We start from the raw sequence: 18781 nt of genomic DNA, 5'->3' as shown, positions 1-18781 counted from the left end.
CCGTAATACTGTTCTTCGATCGAATAGTTAAATTTTTCTTTGTTCGTTGCGAAATAATTAATTTTTATTTTTATTCGACTAGCTAACGAATAAACAGTTTATTTTTCATTCGAAAGGTAGTTTTTAAACGGACTCATAATCAGCATTATTGTTTATATATTATATACATAGTATTCCCTGGAAGTCTGTACCGCGTCCCCAGAAGTTCAATTACGAAAACTCGATCGTGTTAAGTAATCACGCTTTCGAAGGGCTTGAAATTGATGTACATACTAGAGATGCAGTTGATTTTCAGTTAATATTCACAGATTTTACACTTATGTTTTGGATTATTAATTACACTTTGAAGAACTTCCTCTTCGACGAGGTGAGGTCGAGTAGAACCACCATCCCCTGTGATAAAAGTTAAAGGAACTACTCTCTACTAATCTTTATTCTACATTTTGTATTACGCGTCTACCTTCCCCTATAATATGCAGCTGAAGCATTGCTGCCTCAAGCTCCCAAGTAGCATATCCGTGTATTCGCGGTTATTGTAACGCGTCATTACGATAGTTTCATACTATTCGATGATGGCATAAAGCATCGTGATAGAATGTTTTTGAATTCCTGACGAGTATGCCACCTGCTCTTTTTTAACTTAATACTCTAGAGTAACGTTGGAAAGCTAATATGTAGGCGAATAAGGGTCAAGTTACTGCTCCTTTCGATAACCGTGTTACAGTTAATCTGGAGTTACAAACCAAATGATGGTGGATATAGGATAACTTCAGAAAGCAATTTCAGCTGTTTCGATTTTTGTAACGATCCATTTAAATTTATGCGTGATATAAATCAATTGAAGTTTTATCTCCATTTACATAATTTGGTCCTCGACTCAGTATTTCTCATTACATAACAATATATTTGGATTCTGCAACAAACGCAATTCTGTCTAAATAAGGAAATTGGAAGGAAGAATTGGATTTTGGCACAAAAGATACGATTGTAACCCGTTGATAAACAGCCTGTAGGTAAAAAAATAGATGTGTGCCAGAATGGAAAGAAAATAACGGAATAAAGGAAATTTGCTTGATCTAATCACCAGAACCGGCTTACACGTACAAGCACCTTTGACTGCACGAGCCACGCTTTCCTTGTGACATAATATTATTTAACACAGAATAATACTGTACGCCGCTTGCGTAACGATAGAATTCGCGTGCCGGTAATTTGCGACACGACTACGAACGCGAGTCTGGTTCTTTTATTATATAAACCTACGGGTTGCACTGTTCGTTCAAGAAACTACCGCCGCGAGCGCCTGCGACGCGACTCCTAGCACAGAATGTTCCCTTCGTGGAACCGGCGAAGTTTTCAGACGGCTTCCGCCGAATCGAGCGACCGCCGCGCGACAAAAGAGAGCCGAAACAAGATAATGCTATGCAGGGAACGACGTTAAGTCTCCTATGTAGCATTGGTATTCCAGAAAGCGTACACGCTCCTCGTCGAGGAGCAACGAGGAAAGTTGGAGAATGCCGTGCCGTTGCATCGCTAACGTGACTGCTCATGATTCTACTTTCGTGATTCCCCGTAACTCGTGATTCGCGATTCGTCCCTAAAGGTCGAAGGTGCTATAACAGCCACCTTCCACCAGAAAATTATTCCCCGTCGCTTGTCTCTTACCGCGCCGTGTCGCCAATCAATAAAGAATTATCGACAAATAAAACGTTTTGCAACAAGCAACGGTATCGAGCTATCTTTCATGGCAATGGTATTTGACAAAGTGTACTCTGACCAAAAGGTGCTTTTCACGACATCTTTGATAGGAAGGGTTGAGTGCAGAGAGACGAAACTTAACTTACAAGAATTTACGTTTGATCTCTTTCTTCGACGAGTCTTCTTTCCGTTCAAATATATTCAAATATTTGACACAAGTGTATTTTGACCAAAAGGTACTTTTCACGTCATCTTTGGTAGAAAGGGTTAAAAGAGTGCAAGAGAGACGAAACTTAACCTACAAGAATTTACATTTGATCTCTTTCCTCGACGAGTTTTCTTTCCGTTCAAATATTTTCAAATATTCAAATATATTTAAATATTTGACACAAGTGTATTTTGACCAAAAAGAGAGACGAAACTTAACCTACAAGAATTTACGACTGATCTCTTTCCTCGACGAGTCTTCTTTCCGTTCAAATATTTTCAAACATTCAAATATATTCAAATATTTGACACAAATGTATTTTGACCAAAAGGATGCAGGGGAACGAAGCTTAACCTACAAGAATTTATGTTTCATTTCTTTCCTCGACGGGTCTTTGTTCCGTTCAAATATATTGTATACTTGTATGTAAACTTTAGTCGTTATGATCAACCGTTTCTCTGCGATTCTTAAAAGCGTCCTGGAAACGGGTTTCTCTGTATAACTTTCAACGAAGCATACGCTACATAATTTCCGATTTACAGCATCTATTGCGCTGACGCAACACGCACAGACCACTTCGCGAAAGGTACATACTCTCAACCGCTCCTGCAATTATGTTGACGCAACAGCAAGAGCCGGTCGGATTCACTTTCTCTCATCTTTCTAACGCTCATCGCATCTTTCCATTATCCATTGTTTAAATGTGTCTCCCCGTTCTTTCCGCGCTTCTGAATTACGAATAAAGCAGAAAAAGACGATCCGTATGCGAAATGGACAAATCGTTTGCGTTTATTGAACGCTAATCGTAAAGGTTACTAAGAGACCATCTGGAAGCGTAAACCGCCCCGACTGTTGTAAAACTTTTATACACGGCGGGACCAAAAGATAGCGCCACAGGGTTTAACGTTATTGGAAACGTCATAAAAGTTTACACGACTTTTGATCATACGCGTCGAAAAGTTTATCTGACACAGTATATGAGTAAATAACGAATATGGGAAATCAAAATTCCAAATGATCCGTATTTCCTATTTTGGTCTACAGTTTACACCCTCAAATTTTCGCATAAATCGATTAACAAAAATGCTTCTATAAATGGAACACAAGTACATACATAATGTAGAATTGAAACTAAACGTAATACTATATACAAGACATTATAAATAGTATTATTAATTCAGTATATGTACAAGATAATATTAACGTATTTATGCTGTTATTCCAAACAAATTTATTTTGCAATTCATATAACTATTCAACGATTAAGTAAATGAAGAACAACCACATTTAATGACTGCTGTTTTAACCCATCACTTTAGTTAACTAAAGAATTAATTTGGTACAGCTAACTACCATACATTTACTTATTAAATCTGTTTATTAAAAATCTTTCTTTTTTCAATTTTATGCATTAATGAAAAACCTATGCATGCAAGAATATATGATATACATCATAGTCATAGTTAGAAATTTGATAGGTCAATAGAAACAGATAAAAAGAAACAAAAAGGACTTTATAAACAGTTTGCAAATTTACTGTTTTCAAGGTATTTGGTTTTTTGTTTTGTAACCCAACAATATTGTATATGATTATACAAACTGTAAAACACCTAATATGACAAGAGTTCAACATATAAGAAACTAACAAATAAATTTTAAACTGGATATGTTTTTATTAGTAAAGGAATTCGCTACAACTAATTATGATACTTCACAGCATTCATAAATTCATGCTTCGTATCAGTTTTCTTACTTTTAGTAATTGTCTCCAGGTTTTTTTCTTAATATTGCGTGATTTTACTTTACTTCTTATGCTTCTTCAAATATTAAAATAAAAGAATTCATGTTACATATGTCTGTACACATGGTAATAGGAAATATCGGTTAATGTCAAATATATGCAAGCGAACAGAAACAAAATTATAGATTTTATAACTAAGAAACTAAATACGAGTACTCAAGCTTTATTATTTCTCAAGTCCTTTTGTTTATTCTTAAAAGTGTTATTATTAATAACTGAATGTATGTATGTAGCTTACATCTGCCGATATATTTTCGTTTCCATCAAAAGTCCATTTATCGGGTTCCTATCATAACTAATTTGTTCGCTGGCATTTCACATAACTACATTGCATTCATTTTTCTGCACCTGTAACAATTTGGTTAAACAAATAGATGATTTTTCACTTTAAGAAGAAAACTCAACACATTAATCATTCGATAACAGTGAACTATCAACTGTATTTGCACATTTCAGTCACAGTACCAACGGTTACAAACCTAACCTCAACAACGTAAATCATTCTTGTCTGACTTGTGCTGTCTTTATACTTATTAAATTTTGCTACAGTATCAAAAGATGTATTCAATTATTAATTGAAAAGTACTTTGAGAAAACACGGTAATTGCCAAAATTGAAATATGCTTTTCTTATTGAAAAAAGTTCTACGTGTCATGGGAATACTATACCAATGTAATAAACAATATAAGTGAAATTTCACTTTGTAAATAATTACCAATAGTACTAAAAAATCGCATCGCTGGTACATCCACCGTATCGTCCCTTCATAATTGTCTCGCACTGTCGCCACAAATTCCCGCGTCCATCCTTTTCCGCCATTTGCTGGCAAACCGGAAGACACGGTTTCACAAACGCGGTTCTTTTCAAACGAAGAATATCTGATAATTTTTTGTCTTTTATTTCACTTTAAATCATCAATTTCATAATCTGACACGTATAAAATCCTTAAAAATCTTACTTTATTTTCTTATACAAGATGTTTCTGATTTAAATGCTCAGACGTGAGTACGAAAATTTATTCGTTGTATAGTCTCACATTTATACAAGTGTGACCATTTAAATCTGAAATGCCTTGTAAATTATTATAAATACTGAGATTTATAAAAACAAATATTTCTTCAATATTATGCGTATTACATTAAATTCTCTTAATTAATTTATCGTTGCAAATGTTGCTTTTCCAGTGCACATGACCAGTTAATTCGTAACGGATGTTTAAAGAGAGCGCGCGTAAATTTAAACTCGATTAATTGTTTGTTACTTCTCGTCGCTACGATGGTACGATATCTTCAGGCATTTCTATAATTTGTTCATATATTCATAATTTTATAAACTTAATAATGTATTAAACGGTCAAGAACTTTGCGAATACACATGCATTAACAAAAACCTTTATATATATCTGGAAATATATTAATGTATATATGAATATTTGATGAAAAATTCGTAGAAAATTTATACACACGATAAGTTTGTAACATATTCATAAGAAATTTGCCACGCTGACAAGTTTGTAGTAATGTTGCATTTCACTTTTATTAGATATGTGTTTCGTATTTTTTTCTTTATCAAATTCACTGTTATCCACGATCGACTAGTTAACAGAGATGGACAAAATCTTTATCTATATAAAAATTTGATAATTATTCAGAATAGGTGCCTAAAAAAAATGCGGAACAAGTACGACGTACAACGTAATACGCAAGTTGGATTTTTCTTGTATTCCAAGTATTACTATAGCAATGCTCACGTGTCGAGACTGGCGATCCGCATAAGTTGCGCGCGACTAGCATCTTCGCTTACCGTGTTTTGCCCCTTCCTTCCTTACCTTTTCCATGGGAACGTTGACTTCGAGGCGTGGCGCCGGAACTCGAGGAACGTCCTAGGTCGACAACGTCCTCGGAAATTACGTGGTCGACCGCGTTCCATCAACGACCGCCCTTGCTATCGATTGTATAATGAAATCCTCGATCATCGGTTCCTGTTTTATCAATAATCCGCCTTGATGCATACGAAATTATATTTTACACGCTTTTTCTTCGTCTCCTTATTAAAATTCATTCGACGCAACCAACTTATTTTTCAAACGCGTGATTTATTTAAATTTTATCGTTGATCGTCATCGATTCCCGTTATCGATTTCCACCGTGAGACTATAGGAAACGAAACAAGAGAGACGAAAATACAGTTCGGAGAGAATCTAAATCATGATTTCTAGATGACATAGTGATTGAAAATGTCGTCGTTATTATACATATATAATTAATATCGATCCTTTTTACTTTACTGTGAAGAAGAAAATTCGTGTTTTCTTTTTTAAATAAATAATGAACGGATCAATTGTAATTTGACGATTACATCAATAATAATTATACGTTATTGTTTCATTTTCAATTCAGATTTTTAAGAGAGGGGGCGGAAGGGCAGGTCAAAATTTCTTTCTTTTCTATGCATTGGGTGTCAATAAATTATAATTATATATTATTTTTTTCTTTTTGGCTTTCTTCTCTTTGAATCGCCCTTAGGAGCAGGCAACCCGACCATCGTACGGGTCGTGAGACTGTCGATTTCATCTTTTCTTTGGCGTGAACCACGTAGATTCGATTTGTCTGAGATGTGGTTTCAACAAGATGGTGCCACATGCCACGCTTCTGCTAAAACAATCGTGTCATTGAGATCGAAGTTCAACGATAAGATTATTTCGAGAAATGCAGCTGTCAGCTGGCTTCCAAGATCATGCGACTCGACGCCATTACGCTTCTTATGGGGTCATGTGAAGCCTCTCGTTTATTCCAACAAACCACAAACTGTTGACACAGCTTGATTTATGTGGTTTGTCGTATTAGCCCCACAAAACGTGGTGGTCATTTAAATGATACTATATTTTATGTATGGAGTCATTGAATGCACATCAAAATAAGATAATGAGCACCCATTTTTTGTACTTTTCATATCAATTCAATGTTATATCGTTGTCATTGACTGTGCCTTAGATTTTAACGTTTAACAACCTATTTAAAAGAGAAAAATATCGATTCCGGGCATTTGGATAATGCCCCTCGTTAGACCTGTAGATCCCGCAAGCAGGAAACTAAAAGTGGAGACTGGACTCATGGTTAAAAGTACGATATTGATCGGTTTCCACTAGTGCGCCAGCGCAGCACAATCCCGAGGGCGATAGAGCATTAGCAATCTACCCCTCATTCATGTTCCGTGCGGTGCTCTAACACCGTTCTATCGTTTTTCTGTGTTGATATTTCGACACTGTGAAAGTGTCGTCGCGTGTGGTGAATATGTCCGGTGGTACGTGTGTATGTCTTTGATTTTAGGCCTCATCTTCTTCTCTTCTTTCAAGAGAGAGCGTAAGGCAGGCAAAAATATACGGGAATGGAGATGGACAGTAGGAAAAGGAAAAAGGAGAGAAGAAACGAAAATGAAAGAGAAGCCTTCTAGCATTTAATCGTTTTATCTTGTTCGTCAAGACAGGGACTATATCGGATTTGCAACGTTGCCCGAGCAAGTACACAGAAAATCGGTTAAAAGAGGGTTCGAGTTCACTTTGATGGTACTGGGAGAGAGCGGCCTTGGGAAATCCACCCTGATAAACAGTCTTTTTCTCGGAGATCTTTACAAAGACCGACGCATTCCCGACGCCGCAGGTTCGTAATAGATAGATAGACACGCTAGATCGGGTGAGACAAATTGTTGGATTTTTAGAACGCATTGAAAAGACGACGATGATAGAGAAGAAAACGATGGATATCGAGGAACGTGGAGTCAGATTACGACTAACGATCGTTGACACACCAGGTATTACTTTCGATGCTTAGCGTTCGATCGAATAAAATGCACGCGGAATCGTCAGTCTCCATAGAAACGAACAAGTCTGTACGCAGGATTCGGCGACGCGGTAAACTGCGAGGACACTTGGAAAACGTGCTCAGCCTACATAGACGAACAGTTTCGACAATATTTTACGGACGAGAGCGGTCTAAACAGGAAGAATATTCAAGATAACCGAGTACACTGTTGTTTATACTTTATTCCACCTTACGGTCACGGGTGCGACTCAATTTCGGCTTCCGTTATCCGCTGCACTTGGCGTTAACACATTTTTGCTCCCTTCTTTTTCTTTCTGTTTCTTGCAGACTCAGGCAGCTCGATTTGGAAATACTGAGACGTTTGCATCGCAAAGTGAACGTCGTGCCTGTGATCGCGAAAGCGGACACACTGACCACGTACGAGGTGAAGAAATTGAAAGACAGAATCCTCGCCGACATCGAGGAGCACGAGATTCAGGTAGTATTTAACGATTAAGCGATCAAGGAAGAAGCAAGAGAAAAAGAAGAAATATAAAGGAACGTACGATTTTTTACACGTAGATATATCAATTTCCGGACTGTGATAGCGACGAGGACGAGGAATTTAAGCAACAGGATAAAGAACTTAAAGCGTGCATTCCATTCGCCGTTGTAGGCAGTTCGACGGTGCTCGAAGTGGCGGGAAAGAAGGTCCGCGGTCGTCAATACCCCTGGGGAGTGGTGGAAGGTAACTACCGAAGAATTCCTATTTAAAATATTCCCCAAAAGAAGAACAACGATAAGCGTGGAATCGTACATCGAGTCGTGATTAACGTTTTACTTTCGATCGAGTGTAGTGGAGAACCCGAAGCACAGTGATTTCGTCAAACTGAGAACAATGCTGATATCTACGCACATGCAAGACCTCAAAGACGTCACGCAGGACGTGCATTACGAAAATTTTCGGGCGCAATGCATTTCCCAAATTTCGCAGCAAGCGATTCGGGAACGGAGGTATTTACGCATGTAAATAAGTATTGCATTTCAGTAGGTATATTTTTCTCCGGACGTGTATACACTGCGGAGAATAACTACAGCGCCATCATGATTTTCGAGAGTTTCAATTAGTACCATATTTCTTCTATATTTACTTCAAAAATGCAACTAAGCATACATTTGGTTAATTTCTTTTCCCTTTAACCGTGGAGTACTTGAGTATTATCGTTTATGTGCAGAATTTTGTCGTACCACAATGCTCTACAGATTCTCCATAAGATTTTGATCTGTTGAGTACTAGCTACTTAGTTACTACTTTTGAATTCTTCTTTTCTATTAAAAAAATCTTGAAAATATCTGTGATACGCTAGTTATGCTCCACAGTGTACATCCAATTATGTTTGTTTTTCTTTTATTTTTGTATCTTTCCCCCGGTTGAAATTGTTGTTGTTTCGTTAGTTTTCTTCAACGTATTTAAACTACAGTGGGATACACATTTTTACAGTCACTCACATTTATGGTCATAACTTTCCTGTTTTTGAATTAAATCATCTTTTGTTTTTTTATTTGCAAGCCTCAAGAAGAGGTTTATTCTTGTTCACATACAGGGTGTTCGGCCACCCCTGGGAAAAATTTTAATGGGAGATTCTAGAGGCCAAAATAAGACGAAAATCAAGAATATCAATTTCTTGATTGAGGCTTCGTTAAAAAGTTATTAAAAAATTAATCTAAAAAATTTCAAATTTAGAACGACTCGTTCTAGAAACATTATTTTTGGTTGCAGGGGTTAATTACAATCATTTTTGTTCATTATACATACCCCCGAAATCCTACGCATTTTCGAGAAAAAAATTCCAGACCGATAATCTAATGTGAGGCCAGGAATGCACCCCCAAAATTTCATATGAATCTTTAAAACGTCATAACTCCTGAATGGATTGGACGATTTTAATGTTTAAAAAAGCAAACTACGCGTATTTTGGTGGAGAATATGTACAAATCGCAAAAATATCCGAAAAGTTGATTCTTGACCCCGCAAAATGAGAAAAACCCCATAAAAATGGTCCAATTTTCAAACGGCCATAACTCCTATAATAGTCAACATATTTCAATGAAACTTTTTTTTTGAAGTAGAGCTCATGGGTACCTACAAAAAAGTATTAGATAACTTTTCTGTAGGGCGTCAAACAAAATGACTAAAAATCGAAAACAAATTTTTAAGAAAACTCGACAGAGGGTAGGTGCCTAAATTTTTCGACGAAAACAAAAAATTTTAAATCATTCTAAAAAAATTATTTTCAGTTGCAGGCGTCAATTACAATCATTTTTGGTGAATAGACATACCCCCGAAATCCTACTCACTTTCTAGAAAAAAATTCGAGAATGTGTGAAATTTTTCGACGAAATTAAAATATTTCAAATCGTTCTGAAAAAAATATTGTTAGCTGTGAGGGCCAATTACAATCATTTTTGGTGGATAGACATACCCCCGAAATCTTGCGCATTTTCGAGAAAAAAATTCAGTATTGACGGAACTTTAAACGTTAATAACTTTTTAACGAAATCTCCATCAACAAATTCGTATTCTTGATTTTAATCTTATTTTGGCCTCTAGAATCTCCCATTAAAATTTTTCCTAGGGGTGGCCGAACACCCTATAAATCATTTAGTTAACTGAAAGTGGGAAGCATATATTTTGAAGGAAAAGGTATTAAAATTACTTTTAAAGACCACTCATTAAGCGCTTTGTTTTTCAAATAAATACCTGTACCAATAATTTTGCGACTCACTGCATAAAAAAATTTATGCAACCGTAATAATGTGTACCATGTTACATATGTATAATATTTGTTTTTTTCTTAGTTCCCTTTAACTTCTGGTTTCTTCTTTTAGTTTTCTAATTCAGTTTAATATTCTGCATGCATCGACGTTAGTCGACGATTAATTGACATAAACGTATCTCGATGCTTTCTGTTTGTAGCAAACTGAAGAGAGATTCAGGTCCACATTTCGAAAACAGTATATCCGACACGGACCGATTGCTCTTACAGAAGGACGAAGAGGTAAGAAAAAAACACAAGTAATTAAAAATATACACGTACGCAGAAAGAAAAATTCGTACAGCAAATATTTTCAACAAAAAGTTTGCAGAACTCTGATATTACGCTACTGCTCTAGGATCATTTTTTTATAGAAAAAAAATGTCTGCTTTAATATTGTTTTTCTAAATCTTTACAGATACGAAGGATGCAGGATATTCTCGTCCAAATGCAAGAGAAATTAAAAGCTACAGGACAAGTTGGTCCTGGAATCGGTCTGAGAGGAAGAGTTGGTAGTTTAGGGAACGATTTGGACGCCACCGACGTCGAGAAGAAACGCAACAGTATTATAGACGTTTAAGTTTTCAAATATCACTACGAATTAGGAGCATCTTTTAACGGTTGAGTGCAATTTCCGCACGAGTGAATCGATTTGGTTCTACATGAATGCGCACAAGATTGTTAGACGACATATTTAAAAAAAAAAAAAAACTGAAACCAAAGAGTTGTATACGCCTCTGTACGTACAAGTGATTTATTATTAGTCAAACTAATTGTTAGGAGATCAATCGCGTTTACGACTCGGTTTCTTTACGCTAAGTTTCCACTTTTATATGTATGTATGTATGTATGTATATATATTACTCAACAAGCTATCGTATCTCTTCAACAGTATTTGATATCTCTACAAAAACTCGCGTAAACGAACGATTATACTGTACATATAAAGGGTACGAAAAGAGAAATAGTGGGAACAAATAAAAGATTACCAGCGAAGATAGAAACTTGTGTGTCTCGTTATTGCTCGTTGGTTCTTGCGCTTCGAAACGATTACATTCAACGGAGATTCGCAGCCGTGAGGGGTCCCGATTTTAAGAAATTTTTCTCCAGCAAAATATAATTTTAACAATTCTGCACTAAAAGAAGCAAGCATTTCAACATTTCAGGAACTGTTATGAGCACACCGAATAAATGATTGCTGCTGTATAGCCAGAAAGACAATGCGGTTTTATTATTAACTATAATTACAGGTATGGATTCGTATTAAAGTTCCCCCAAATAACTGTGATTCCATCTCCATTTCGTCGCACCCGCAACCAAGAGGTTTGGTATAAAATCCACCGACTTCGTAACATTAAGCTATTTTCTTTCGTTGAAGACGCGCAAAATCGCGGTAACTTGCTAATGATTCGTAAGGTTTGTATGCTGTTCCGTCTCGTTGTTGCGTGTGAAAATTAATCCGTTTCTTCCTGTTCGCTTCGAACGCGTCAGCCGTTAAAAATTGTATAATTTAGAAGGGGGAGGTGACCGGTTTTGGATCGCAAGTCCGCAATTCGAAAGGGTTACATCGGGAATTCGATTTTGGATTAACTTTCTTTTGCTCACAAGTGCAACGATGCATTTGCATTTTCTTTTTAAAGAAGCAAAATATACCGTGTCATTTTTATATGCAGGCACTCCTGTTAGTGACGATGTTGGCAGGAATTTTCAGCGAACCTCAAGGTCCTGCTTATCTTCCGCCTACAGGATCTGGACCACGTCCACCCACCGGCGGGGGAGGTGGTAACACTGGCCATCCGGATGAATGGGCCGGGGTAAGTACTTTTTTTATTTTTATTTTGAAGACTTTTAAATTCAACATTCTATAAATATTGAATTAAGCAAGAACTTTGATGATAAATTTTAATAATATCAACGTGGTGAGCAACCGTGTATCTCTACTGTAAACACTACTGAAACGACGGTTATAACAATCGAAATTTCTATCTTATTAGAAACCTCTATAGCTCTCTGTTTCTCGGTGGTGTTACACCTTCAATTATCTCCTAATACTGCTCTCACTTTTAGAATCCACACGTGATAATTTGTTCTGATTAACGGCTCTGTTCTACTGAGAAATACCAGGCTCCACCAGTACTTTTACTCGAATAATTTTTCTACTTTTTTTATAGGATCCAGCAAATTACGAATTCTCGTACGAAGTCCAAGACGCAGTCGCGGGTTTGGATTTCGGGCATCAAGAGTTAAGGAAGGATAACGAGGCATCTGGAACCTATCACGTACTGTTACCAGACGGTAGAACACAAATCGTCGAATATATCGCCGATGATGCTGGATATCGCCCGATGGTACGATACGAAGGAACAGCGACGTATCCAGCACCAGGACCTTCAGGAGGAACAGGAGGAACAGGAGGATCAACCAGTAACGATGGATATAGATATTAATTAAACTATTCTTCGAGAGAAGGTAAACACATAGACTTCTGAAACCGCGTATCCACTAACCCTTTACGGATGATATCTCTATACACTGGACAAGAAATTTTCACCATTTTGAACAAGTTTTCTGTGTTCTAACGATCCGTGCTCCAAAATCTCTGTCCGCAAAGGGTTAACGCTAACTACATACGTATATCTCGCTATTACTCGCTATTCCCTAATTCCTCCAAGTGTGCATTCATAGCGAGAGACTCGTGGCTAATAGATACGCGGCCTAGATGGCAAAGTTACTTCAGAAATTAGAAATTCCTTTTTTTTCTGTTAAAAAGTGACAAAACACATCCTGCAACTACAATTTATATACTATTGTTATATTCACGATATCAGCAGAGCGTTCGTTTAAATAAAAAGTTTAATATATTCTTCCTCTCTTTCGTTGTTTCCTTTATATTTTACGACGTTTTGTACTTTTTAATATACTGTATGACTTCTTCGACGTCTTCTCGTGATCCCAAATATATGGGAGACCTTTGATGAATGCTTTCAGGCAGCAGATTTAAAATATCAATTTCCCCGTTGGACGCCATACCTCCCGCTTCTTTCAGTATGTAAGCCATTGGAATACATTCGTATAAAAGCCGGAGCTGTAAATAAACGTTTTCGAAACATTACGTTTTACCGATTTCGTGAAATACTTGAAACATCTCGTACATTTGTTAACAGTCGACATAACTATCGAAGACAAGAATATTTCTGTGTATGTTTACAATCGTGATTCAATGAAAAGGTCGATAATGCTACTGAAACGGAGGCAACTCGACTTTTAAGAGGGGAACAGAATAAACCCATCTTCATCGAGCTACAATTGTAAAGACACTCGGAATTATCGCCGCCATGTTTAGGCTGCGGCGTTCCCTTAGAGTCTACTGGCGAGAGAATCGAAAAAGGATTTTGTTTTACTTTTCTGCAAATTCACATCACTCTCAATGAGTTGTTTTGGCCGCCTTTTGTGATCAATATTAGAAGATTATTACATTTGTCAATGATCTTTTTCACATGGCTTCTTTGCACAACTTTAGCAATTTCTCTTATCCTCTTAACGTTCATACCCGAGTGTGACTGCTTTGAAAAACGATATTTGTTTAATCTAATGGTTTAAGGGATGATAATATTTGTTTTCTTTCAAATTATACGTTGGATACAACATTGTAAGTAACAAAAACCGCATCTTTAGAAATAAATCCAATAAAGAAAACTGATCATTCTTGGTTAACCCGAAAAATATGAGCGTTAAGGGGTTAAGGACTGTCTATTTATATACATTTCGATTATTATTTGACGCTCCTCAACTGTTGCTTGTTCACCCATTTCGAGATCACACAAATAGTATCTCCCTCTGTTGTTTTGCCATGGAAACAAAACACGGGGATTTCCCAAGATCATATTACTAAACAGTGATGCCAACATAACCAGAGATTGTTGCAATAGTTTTTCTCGAAAGCGGGTAGGATTTCGAGGGTATGTCTAATGACCAAAACTGATTGTAATTGACCCCCACAACCGAAAATAATTTTTCCAAGACGATTCGAAAGTCCTTTTTTTCTCCCAAAACTTTCAGCATTTACTCGAATTTTTTTCTCGAAAGTGGTTAGGATTTCGGAGGTACGTGTATTCACCAAAAATGTTTGTAATTGACCCTCGCAACTGAAAATAATTTTTCCGTGAATGATTTGAAATTTTTTAATAACTTTTTAACGAAGCCTCAATCAACAAATTGATATTCTTGATTTTCGTCTTATTTTGGTCTCTAGAATCTTCCATTAAAATTTCCCCCAGAGATGACCAAACACCCTGTATATTATGAGAAAATGGTTCCTTTTCACGAAGGAGAAAAACGAAATTACTTTCCGAACAACCCAATAGTAACTATAGATAGATACCTTGCCACTTGGATGAGCTTTGGTCGCTGGGTAAAGAAATATTCCTCCATATTTGATTGTCCTATGCACATCGGCGACCATAGAGCCCACATACCTTGCACTGTACGGTTTCCCAGTGCTTGGATATTTTTTCGAATGAACATATTCTTTGATGGCTGTATTCCATAAGCTCTCGTAGCCTTCGTTAATACTGAAATCATTGTTTCTCCCTTACAAACTGTAAATTACAATGCAACAACGAATATCGTGAAAGAAAAAATGATCTTGTTATTCGTTACCTATAAATATCGCCTCTGGAGGGGACTTGCATATTTCTTTCTGTCAAAATAAATTCTCCGATTGCCGGATCGTAGGTAAAACCGTTCACTCCATGACCGATCGAGAGCACTATCATAGTCGCAGAACCATACAGCGCATATCCGGCAGCAACCATATTTTTTCCAGGTTGAAGCACGTCTGCTACCGTAGGTTCTGTAGTTAAGTCAGGCTTCTTGTAAATACCAAAAATTGAGCCCACCGATACCAAACAATCAATATTAGATGATCCGTCCAAAGGATCGAAACATATTATGTATTTCCCGCGCTTTTCAGTCTCTACTAAGATGGCGTCCGTGTTTTCTTCGGTCACGAGAATGGCACTCGTAAACGAAGACGTCAACATATTAATAAATAATTCGTTGCTCAGTACGTCTAATTTCTTTACATCCTCCCCTTGAACATTTTGAGTTCCGGCTATTCCATACCTGTGTCAAATATTAAAGAACAAGTAACAACTTATTAGAAGAATTTACGATTTGTAAAGGCATTATTCAATTTTGGAACATTTTGAAATTCTGACGTTTTTATAAATTTGCATAAATTCTAAAATTTCAATAAATAATTTGATTTATTAATTTTGTAATTTTAATTAAGAAATAAGAAATTGCAATACATTGTAATAAATTTGAATACCTTTCAATAAATATTAATACATTTTACTAAATTCTGCTAAATACTAATAACTTTTCCTAATTAATAATTGAAACATAGCGATAAAAATATGTAATCTAATCTCGTTTAAAAAACAATTTCGATGAAATCGAAGGTGATTTTGAAAGAAAAGTTTTGCCAATTATGATAATTACACTTTCGAATAAACATTTTTATTACAATAATTTTGCTAAATAACGACAAATTGTTGACTGCTGGTGTATAAGAATATTTATTTAATTTACCAGAAATTTTCGTTCGCGCGAGGAAATAACTCAAATATTCGACGTTGAAGTTTTAATATTTAAATTTATTTCTTATAAAAATGACTGTCCAGCACAATTGTAGTTTTTTATATTCATCGATCTCCTATTATTACCTCCGCTTGTTAGTTTTTTTTTCGCTCCACAGATGTCCCGCCGGATATTAACACGTATATTCGAACATAAAATATATAATTAACTACTCACATACTAGCGATACCGGCTTTTCTAACTGCCGAGCTAACTGCCTTTACGGCGGTTTGTATGCTATTTAAAAGCTGACTTAGATCACCCGTAGCGGTTGGTATTTTTCGTTGTTCGGCGAGCACGAATCTTGTCAGAGTCATACAGTCCGAGTCGAGAGTGCACTCTTTCGAAGTCATGTTTGCAACAAGTTACGTTCCTCTGTTCAATGCGAGTTCACCATTGAAACTAAGCGAATAAGTTCACGGCGGCTCTGTTATATAAGGTCAAACGGGCCTCTCGATATGCGTGTACCTTATCGGCGTAGTGAAAGTGATATTAGAGAAAACAACTTGTACAACGCAAACTAAAATTTATTTTAAGACTCGCTATCGGTTACAATTACACCATCGTTTGTCATATCCTTTTAAGAAATAATCAACCATAGCAGATAACATTAATAACAACAAAACATATCGTCTTAAACTTGCCAAAATTTTTGTAATCTCGTTTCTAAGCCTATGAAATTTATAAAAGAACACCTACTGTTTGAATAATTCGTGGCACTATTCTGTTTCGTAATTTCTGATAAATTGCAAAAGGTGTGCACAAAAATTAGAAATGTACTTAACTAACATTTACACATAATATCCACAAATTAATAATGCTGACACAAGCATGGGTAATATTCTTATCTAGGTAACAATTTTGAATTACAAAGATAAAAATTTTTTGTGTGTTACTCGTATGATAAAAATTAAAATCTTATATGATTATGTATTCTATGATAAACAAAGGGAAGCTTGTGTCAATAAGTGTTTAATCGGGCAACCATTGCAATTACATTGCTATCTATACAACACAGAATTAATATTGCAGTAATATGTAGTTAAGATTGAGGAAATATCATTAACTGTGCAATAATAATGAAAAAGATCACATTCAGTAGTAATTATTTATTATAAATTACAAAATGTTTCTTATTCTATAAAATGGTGCTATCATATTCTTTTTATTCTGTTTTATTATTATTCATTGTTGCCACTTTAGTTCATGCTATATTGTTTGTGCCTATATTTCTGTTCTCCCTAGAATATTTTAACTTTTATCTTGAATAAGCTATTTTCCACCAAATTCTATCATATGTTATGTACTGTTTTTAAAAATGTGTAAAACACATGATTATTTTTTCGTTAAAGTAATAGATACAAAATTTTATCATTGCAGTCACATAAAAAGTTTGGTTATCATTGGCTATAATTAATTTAGTATTACGAAAGATTCCTCTCCTTTTCTTTCCTTTCATTTATATTTTACGACAATAGTATTTAACGGATAGCGATGCTTGTTATGCTTAATGAAACTGATGCTTAAAATAAATGAATCTGTTTTTCTTTATACTTCTTTTAACATTCAACTTCCACACTAAAGACTCGTTTCCACATGATAATAAAAGTCATAACGTTTGCTATGGTGGAAATTTATAACAGTGTACAGTCTTTATAGTTGTTTTCACATACAGTTCAATGTCGTGAAATTTATCTAGTTACTTAGGTTACTTTTCAATCTCTGTCATAAATTTTTCACTTTTTTTCTGAATTCAACAAATATGCCATGAGATTCCCCGAAAAAACAAAAGATAACTGATGGATTCAACATTACAAATGATATAAGACAGTCATACCCTTTTTCTTTCTCGGATCACATACTATATCTTACTATGTGACGCAGGCTACAACAAAATATACTATACCTACAGTGTCCATTCGTCTTTTATTTTAGAAGACCGTTCTTTTTTCAAGCAACTGTCCTTTAGATTTATTTATTTCTACAAGACTCAGTTTTGTCCTTTTTTTAAATAACTATCCTATTTTGTCCTATTTTACATTCAGGTCACAACATAATAAAGTTACTAGGTCTCGATATCTAATGTTCACGATAGTAACACACTTCAACAAATACCTGCATTAGTTTAGGAAGGTTAGAATACAGCATTCTTTTTTAAATTTTACTAAAAGCTACAAGTAGAATTACGAAATCTAATCCAACATAAAGTTATCGAATTAAATTGTTTGCAATCTATGAAACTGTATGAAACGAAATTTCATCGTATATCTAGAATTATTCCCTAGAGACAGCGACATTTAAGAGAACTAGTGGTATTAAATAAAGTTAAAACTTACTTCATAAATAATACGAAAAAATGCTACAATTACTTTATTCCACGTCACTTTAAACGTAATTAAATGTTATATAATACTTAAGTACATCAAAGTAGTCGAAAAATTACTATACTGTAACATGGGAACGTACCTTAAGTTACTAGATTTGGTGTGCTTTCCGATCATGCGCACTTGGAAAGTGCTTCAGTCTAGAAAATCGTAAGGTTCATGTTTAATTGTCTTTTCCTTAGTTCTTTATTTTTAAATAAGAAAAACTTTCAAAAATGTAAAAGATAAAGCGAAAACTATTTGCGAAATATACTTCATATAAAATGTTCTATAAAATATCAATAGATGGAATCAAAGTAGAATTGGTATTAGAACTGAAACTAGAACCGAAGTAAAACTGATACTAGAACCGTAATCGATATAGAACCAAAGTAAAATCGATACTAGAACCGTAACTAAAATCAATATTACATCAAAACAGTTTTTTCCAA

The 18781-nt window shown here is 35.4% G+C and overlaps 4 protein-coding genes across 5 annotated transcripts in view; 2 read left to right on the top strand and 2 right to left on the bottom strand.

Annotated features, from left to right (window-relative positions):
- Aop (ETS variant transcription factor anterior open) overlaps positions 1–4532 on the bottom strand; it is a 115884-nt gene extending 111352 nt beyond the window's left edge. The window contains exons 1-2 of the mRNA XM_076773362.1: positions 4423–4532; positions 3946–4055 (exon numbers count right to left, since the gene is read on the bottom strand). The gene's annotated coding sequence lies outside the window, so the exon portion shown is untranslated. The remainder of the gene's footprint in view (positions 1–3945; positions 4056–4422) is intronic.
- A 2336-nt stretch (positions 4533–6868) lies between these two features.
- Septin4 (septin 4) lies at positions 6869–11327 on the top strand. Of its 2 annotated transcripts, none has more exons than XM_076772553.1 (9): positions 6869–7010; positions 7190–7366; positions 7425–7517; positions 7604–7769; positions 7856–8006; positions 8090–8255; positions 8365–8521; positions 10485–10566; positions 10742–11327. In XM_076772553.1, exons 1-9 carry the CDS (start codon positions 7001–7003, stop codon positions 10901–10903), a joined length of 1164 nt encoding a protein of 387 aa, XP_076628668.1. In that variant the 5' UTR covers positions 6869–7000; the 3' UTR covers positions 10904–11327. The 2 variants fall into 2 exon arrangements, with proteins under 2 accessions (XP_076628668.1, XP_076628667.1); XM_076772552.1 differs by having other exon boundaries at positions 8365–8533.
- Positions 11328–11464: 137 nt separating this feature from the next.
- LOC143345438 (pro-resilin) lies at positions 11465–13351 on the top strand. The gene is made up of 2 exons (XM_076772555.1): positions 11465–12137; positions 12495–13351. The coding sequence occupies exons 1-2, from the start codon at positions 11991–11993 to the stop codon at positions 12768–12770; spliced, it is 423 nt and encodes a 140-aa protein (XP_076628670.1). The 5' UTR covers positions 11465–11990; the 3' UTR covers positions 12771–13351.
- Positions 13067–18449, bottom strand: Fbp (fructose-1,6-bisphosphatase). The gene is made up of 5 exons (XM_076772554.1): positions 18433–18449; positions 16144–16368; positions 14983–15447; positions 14705–14894; positions 13067–13408 (listed from the first exon to the last, which is right to left on the bottom strand). Exons 2-5 carry the CDS (start codon positions 16317–16319, stop codon positions 13217–13219), a joined length of 1023 nt encoding a protein of 340 aa, XP_076628669.1. The 5' UTR covers positions 16320–16368; positions 18433–18449; the 3' UTR covers positions 13067–13216.
- Between the last annotated feature and the right edge of the window lie 332 nt (positions 18450–18781).

Source organism: Colletes latitarsis, chromosome 9 (genome assembly GCF_051014445.1).
Source record: "Colletes latitarsis isolate SP2378_abdomen chromosome 9, iyColLati1, whole genome shotgun sequence".
NCBI classification, from domain to species: Eukaryota; Metazoa; Arthropoda; class Insecta; order Hymenoptera; family Colletidae; genus Colletes; species Colletes latitarsis.
Note: the sequence above shows the minus strand (reverse complement) of the source record. Positions and strands in the feature narration are given on the sequence as shown.

What these genes read in the sequence shown, in the direction of transcription:
- Fbp (XM_076772554.1), bottom strand. Translation starts at nt 16,319, where the DNA reads ATGACTTCGAAAGAGTGCACTCTCGACTCGGACTGTATGACTCTGACA. An exon ending in AAAGCCGGTATCGCTAGTAT is followed by an intron (nt 15,448 to 16,143) that starts GTGAGTAGTTAA and finishes TATTTGACACAG; the next exon opens with GTATGGAATAGCCGGAACTC. An exon ending in TCCAGAGGCGATATTTATAG is followed by an intron (nt 14,895 to 14,982) that starts GTAACGAATAAC and finishes CAATGATTTCAG; the next exon opens with TATTAACGAAGGCTACGAGA.
- LOC143345438 (XM_076772555.1), top strand. Translation starts at nt 11,991, where the DNA reads ATGCAGGCACTCCTGTTAGTGACGATGTTGGCAGGAATTTTCAGCGAA. An exon ending in ATCCGGATGAATGGGCCGGG is followed by an intron (nt 12,138 to 12,494) that starts GTAAGTACTTTT and finishes CTTTTTTTATAG; the next exon opens with GATCCAGCAAATTACGAATT.
- Septin4 (XM_076772552.1), top strand. An exon ending in ACGCATTCCCGACGCCGCAG is followed by an intron (nt 7,367 to 7,424) that starts GTTCGTAATAGA and finishes TTGGATTTTTAG; the next exon opens with AACGCATTGAAAAGACGACG. An exon ending in AACGATCGTTGACACACCAG is followed by an intron (nt 7,518 to 7,603) that starts GTATTACTTTCG and finishes GTCTGTACGCAG; the next exon opens with GATTCGGCGACGCGGTAAAC.